General features: G+C 41.6%; 1 protein-coding gene across 3 annotated transcripts in view; it reads right to left on the reverse strand.

The window, feature by feature from the left end:
- The window catches only part of plcb3 (phospholipase C, beta 3 (phosphatidylinositol-specific)), a 63,442-nt gene that overhangs the window by 43,432 nt on the left and 13,355 nt on the right, over window positions 1–6,655 (reverse strand). For all 3 annotated transcript variants that reach the window (XM_010774373.1, XM_010774374.1, XM_010774372.1), the window contains exon 2: window positions 5,878–5,964. In XM_010774373.1, coding sequence (XP_010772675.1) covers window positions 5,878–5,964 — 87 coding nt within the window. The remainder of the gene's footprint in view (window positions 1–5,877; window positions 5,965–6,655) is intronic.

The following is a 6,655-nucleotide window of genomic DNA, read 5'->3' on the forward strand; positions in this document are numbered from 1 at the left end:
TGTTGTGTACTTTTTTATGTGTGGCAGTGGGTAAAAACGCCCAGTGGCGCAGCCATGAGCGCCTGTGGGCTGGCGCTGACGTCCTAGACGGTCCCTAGGTTCTTTAGACCGGGAATCCGGAAGTCTTAGGTTGTCACGCCAGCGGACATGAATTTCCCTTTGCCTTTGTTTTGCCACCGCAATTGGTTAGTTAAAACTCAACCGCTGTTACCGGTCGATCGTCCGCATGCTACTGCAATCGTGCACGTTGCAGAAAAACTAACCTATGCGTGACTAACTCTCCGTCTCGAGTACTCTCGATCTTTTGACCTTGACTTAAAACTTGCTCGATGTTAAACACATCTAAGTGTGTCGGGACCAAGAAAAGTTTGGGTGTTACTGACTTGCCTTCCTCTTCTTCTAGCTAAACCAGCGTCTATATTAATGTTGCGGTAAAAGTTTTCTGCTTGAAGTTCTTTTCGATCTGAGCAGCTCTTCTCTTGGCCGGTTGGGCTCCGATCGCTCGGATAGTGTGTTCTTTTTTTAATTGTTTGTGTGTGTGTGTGTGTTGATGCTCGCTTTATTGTTGTATCGTAGTGTCGGAGGCTCTCCGGTTGATTTTCGTTTAACTTTGTTGTGTTCGGACAGATAAACCGTGACTAGAACCACAAACCTCGGTGTGACCTGTTGTAACCAGATGTTTCCGTCGTTGTGGGTGTGTTCCGACCCTGTGTTATTTGTGTTCCCGAAAACTGGAAACCCTGTGGGCTCAGCCTTAGGTGTCGAGTTGCTTTGTTCACGACGGCCCTTTGCCTCGGGTTGTTGCTTTCCCACTTGTTTTTATCCTTTTAACTTTTCTTGACTAACTAACACAGGACAAAAAAACCTTTTGTCCTTGAAAGTAAATCACCCTGTGCTACTTTCGCGGCTCGGTCTTTGTCTCCTTTGATAGCACCTGGAAGAAAGAAACGAACGGACTCTTGGTGTGTTATGAACGCGTAATGGTGGACAGGGTGTTGTTTCACAAATGACCCTGCAGTCCGTTTATGTTTTGCTGGACTAAATACGATAACACCTTCACTACCCTTCTAGTTTTACCTCTAATTTTTCGTGGGAACAGCGACAATACACCTGCTTTTGCTGTCTGCACCCATTACGATCGTGTCGACCGATGAACAGGACGCATACACTGCCTTTGTCCACAGTTCCGAAGATGATGCGGGTCGGGTTGCGGGTGTTGCATAATAAATATATTTAAATAATAATTTAGTTTAATGTTTAAATCCTCAGACCTCTCCCCCGCGGGACCGAGCATAATCATAACCTCTGCAGCGCATCTATCTGCTGCTGAACGCGCCACATTCTGAATGGCTGGGGTGAAGCTCTCTAGCGGAGAATACAGCATTTTCAATAACTCTTCCTCAAGAGCGAAATCCAACGTCTGGGAGGCTTTTGGTGTCATCCTAGATGCAGAAAATAACCAACATCCCAGGCTTTTTGAGCCAAATATGCAACTGCGTGTGTTAATAATTGCACGTTTTCACTGCTTATATATATGCGGGTTCGGGTCGGGTTGCGGATCTTGTGCCGGCGGGTCGGGTCGGGTTGCGGAACTAATTGGCAATATGTGCGGGTAGCGGGGTGGGTTCGGTATTGCACGTCGCGGGTGCGGGGCGGGAGCGGGTCTTGAAAATCAGACCCGTGCAGGACTCTGCCCTGGCAACACATTATGGCTGAAATATGATTGGATAAAAGCTCTAACATAAAGCTCAGCCCTCCAAATCTCGTTCTGAGGCTGGAAGGAGCGCAACCAAGAGGAAAGCTATGAAATGAAGAGAATAGACTATGGGGAATAATTTAATACATATTTGTGGAAAAAATATATCAAAATTAAATTTATATTCTGATGATGTTTAGGCCAACAGAGAAGGCCTTGCTGGCCCTGACGGCCCACCACTGCTTTCCAGTCCCAAGTAAATCTATGGTCAATTAAATTATTAGTTACAATAATTGCTTATTATGGAGGATCATTAAGTGAAACTAGCTGAGATATAAGGACACACTCTCAACTGTTACACACCAAGTTGTGTGTACTTTTGACCTGTTTAGGTTGGTATACATATAAGAACTCTTGACCTGGTTACAACCTCCTTACAGATGTTTTTATTGAAACTGCACTTGTTTGTTATCATGGTGATACCAGGCTTATCGTATCATTTGTTATTTCATAGTCTTAGGTCAATAGAATTAAAGTAGTTCAGCTGAGGTTTCTTTGTATGTACCTTCTTCTTAACCAGTGGCAACTACCTAATTGTAGTATAATTAACCTTTTATTTACGAGGTAAATACTTAGTAATTAGTGAGCTGTAAAAAAAAAAAGGGTTACTGGAAAGGAGAGCGTGTGTTTTAAAGTCCTCCATGAGTCCTTAAACTCAAATCCATAGGGGATTGGACGGGAAGTTCTAATAAAATGGAATGTCACCTTGATAACGAAAAGATACTTTCTACCCTCTCATCTCAAGTTGAGCATTGTTAAAAAGTTATTTAACACGTTTTTGGGTTATAAACTTTCGGACTTCTTAGCTGAGCTTTCTAAAAATAAATGTTTCTCCCTGACCATTGGCACTCATGCAAAACAGACACAAAACATCTTCATCACCTCCATATGGGAATAACCCTTACACAAAAGCAGCGTCTTTAGCTGAACAACTTGACATCCAACATGAAATGAAAAGCAGAGCATCAAAAATAACAAACCGCACTGGAGATCAAATATTTTGGGTCCCTCTATTCAGAGAAATGGGTTCCATCCAGAATGCCCTAGTCATCTGTGTAAAGCGTATTAGCCGATTAATAATAGCTAGATATCTGTGTTGCCGTGTCCTCTTTCTTTCTAGCTCTGGTTCAAAATCTCCAGGGGAGCTGATTTAAAGTTTCACTGAAATCACTGAAATAGGACTTCTGTAAAGCCACGGCCCTTGTCTTTATTTCTGAGGTGGTGATTTAACCTCAGACAACAGAGAGAGAAAGTTCAATAGACCACAAGGAGGTAAGAGGAGGAGCACGGTATCATTTCTACCGTCCAGATTTTGTGAGCCAGATTTAAACTGCGTCATTGACGAAACGTAATGCTCAGAAAAGTAGACAGAAGCCACCGTGCAACTGAGTGATTTTTGGGAGGTGCAGTATAAAGACACCACATATGTGACTGAAAAAAAAAAACATGTTAGGCGCTGCAACATCCAACTTTGGACATTAAAAACAAAAAGTGCTACCATTAGGACATTATGTCACTGGCTGGCTGTTTTCTACATGTCTAAATACCCACCTTTCTCTCTCATTGGCCTTGGTGGTCTGAATGTTTTGAGACAGATTTCAGATTTGTGGCCAACAGCGAGCAGCATTCCCGCTACTGAAGCAAGAATAGAGCTACAGTCCAGCTCAGTGATGCCAACATTAACAAAGATGAAAAGCACTAATTAAGTAAGTAAGGAAAGAAAAGCCAAACACTGCAGCACATGAGGCAGATGAGTTGGCTCCGCTTTATAGTCACATTCCCAGGGAAGAAGAGGCCGTTGAGTCAGAAGTTGCTGTTGTTTTAAGATTAAATCTGACAATAGTGTGACAGTTTCAGTAATCGTGCTCACATGGGATTGAGAAATCTGGTTCATGTCTGTCTCTGCTATTTTCTCTTTTTGTTTATGTGACATTGAAACCAACTTGTGTTACATATCTTTGTTAATCTAAAAATAATCCATCATTTAATGGGACAGTTTTTTAGTTTGGTCAACATTGTAGGTCATTGTTATGGATGTTAACAATTCAAATCTCATCTTTCAACTTTGTCCTGTCGTCTTTTGTCTGAAACTGGCTCTTTCACATGTGTGTTCATGCCCCAACCTGACTTCATTTTAGCAATGTTGCCACATTCCCAGATGTCCCAACTAGGAGAGTCGTGGGAAGAAAAGACAAATGGAAAGGAAGGAGCAAATAATAACACAACTTCACATGAAAGCAAGTCTATAAAAAAGGGTTTTAGATGTTATTTTAGTGATTCTATGAGCATTATCACTTTAGGGGGGTGATTCATAGGACTGGGGTCATTGGTGAAATTTATGTTTGGAACTTGAATTCCCTATAAAAGTGTTACTGCCAATAAAAATACGAAGACAGCACGCATGAGTCTGACTAACCAACAGAACCAGGCAGGGTTTGCCTATCTCTTTACTTTAAGTGACATCTAAACAGTATATGCAGTCTTTTCTGGATCTATTTTCCAACTTGTAGCTTCTCCACAGCTGAAGTGACTTCTAAGCAAACTCCAGTTGTGTGCCTTCAATTAACTGCTTGCTCTCGTTGTGTGCAGAGATTTCATCTTCACGATGTAAAGACTTAATGACTCTTTGCTAAACAGTGTCACCGCTGCACCTCAGGCGACAAATGGCCTATTAAAACACACACACACACACACACACACACACACACACACACACACACACACACACACACACACACACACACACACACACACACACACACTGAGTATTTAAAGCCTCTGTGTGTTATGTGAATGCAAGGACACATGCGGACACATGTGCTGACAGACTGCATGACGTGGGTTCTGGCCCAGATCATGTACACACACACACGAGAACACACACGAGCACACACACCCAAACAAGCAGACACAACAAAGTGGTAATATTAGCTATCAACAGGTTATTCCGTACATGCCTTAAGGATAAATAGGCAGCTAGAAATAAAAAGAGGGGCACTGGTTTGTGTGTGTGTGTGTGTGAGAGAGAGAAAAGTCAAAAAACATAGAGAGAGAAGTGGGTGGAGGAGGGATGGGGGAGAGGGGGGAGTAAATTAAGCTTCCCTGAAATGTCGTTTGATACACATGAAGAGGTGTCACAAAATGTACAAATAGCCATTTTGAGAATTTGGCCTATTTTCTTTTTAGGAACAAATATCTGAAATACACATTAAGATGTTCATTTTAAACTGTATCTACATTTGTTTCATAGATTCAAATAAGATAGTGTCTTATTTGAATAATTAAACATTAAAAATAAAGTATATTTCATAAAAAATGTGGGCTAATGTAATTCATGGAAGGGGGATAGTGAAATCTGTTAAATGTGCACTATTCACCTGTAGTGTCTACCGTTAAAAGGCCGAGAGGAGACAGAGGAAGACGTAACAAAGACATGGAAGATGATTAAAACAAAAAAATATGTTATTCTTCTACACTGCACAACCGTAATCAGAATCTCAAACCCTACATCCTGCTGACGCACTGTCTACTACGTCTGGCTAATCATGTCAACAACTGGCTAAAATCCAATATTACCAAACTAATGGCTTAAGCGCAGCCACCAAAGACGTGCAGGGGGGGGGGTATTGGGAAACAGAGATTGAGGGAAAGAGATGGAGGACTAAAAGGATGAAGACCACAAAGACATCGGGGGAGACGGAGGAAGAGAGGGGAGAGGAAGCAAACAAGGCCGGGACAAATTGATGAAAGCCAATTTGGCTGAACTAATGGACTGGATAAAACCACAATGAGAGACAATGAGACACTGAAGACGAGGAGGAAGAATCGACGAAGAGATAAGCTAAACGACAGGAGGAAGAAGGAGCTATGTGGAGCTCAAGGAAACAAATCAAAAGTGTATTGTCCATTTGCGTTGGTGCATCAAAAACCCATTGTGGTCTGCTGTAGAACGGATATTTAGTATTCCATCACGTCTGCTTTTGTGAATGCGATGCACCTTGAGACCAAACTGCAGTGATGGAAGAAGTACTCAGACCTTTACTTCAGTAAAAGTAGCAATACTACAAAGAAGCTGGAAGCTATTCCTTAGAACAGCTGTGGTGGAGTAAAGAGTGTCTCACCAGGTTGGAGCCTCCAGTCCAGTAGAGGAAGAATCCATCGGGGTCAACTTTCAGGGTCACCAGGGTGGGGGGGCCGCTGTTTGGCTCCTATACAAGAGCAGACGTAGAGAAGTTAGTGAGACAAAAAATAATATCCGTTTCTTCCTCAAACACAATTAGAAGTTAAGTGAGGTCCATGTTTAGAAGCAGATGGGTACAGGGTTATTACAACCGGTGTCTTATCTCAATTCATTCAGCCATACATTCTATTGGCTGTAAAGACTTCAAAGTCTGATGCCTGGAAACATGGCGCACAAAGACAAAAACAGGGATAGAGATGATCAGTGCAGCCATATTATGTGTATTAAGTTATTTAAAAAGGTATAGCTGAAATAATAACCTTTGTGAAAGCCAAAGTCGGGTTATTTTAACTGACAAGAAATGTGAAGTACGTCATTTATACAACGTTACAATATTTAACCCAAAACAGGTTTGAAATGATGTTTTCCAAATCCTAGCCACATGTATTGAGCACTAACGTAATCTTGTATACCATTACATGTAAAAAGTAACATAGTTGTCTTAACAATAGACCTGAAACGATATGGCTTTATACTATATTTTGATATGCAAAAATACATTAAAAAAAACTAACAAAAGATAATGAACAGCTGTTTCGATGATGCAAACAACAGTTTGGCTGTTTCATTCATGTGCAGTATAATGATGGCACAGGAGCCTGCATCAACATGTCATTAGCATCATCACACACACACACACACACACACACACACACAAA

The sequence above is a fragment of the Notothenia coriiceps genome, unplaced genomic scaffold (assembly GCF_000735185.1).
Source record: "Notothenia coriiceps isolate Sejong01 unplaced genomic scaffold, NC01 NC01_scaffold00013906, whole genome shotgun sequence".
Classification (NCBI taxonomy): Eukaryota; Metazoa; Chordata; class Actinopteri; order Perciformes; family Nototheniidae; genus Notothenia; species Notothenia coriiceps.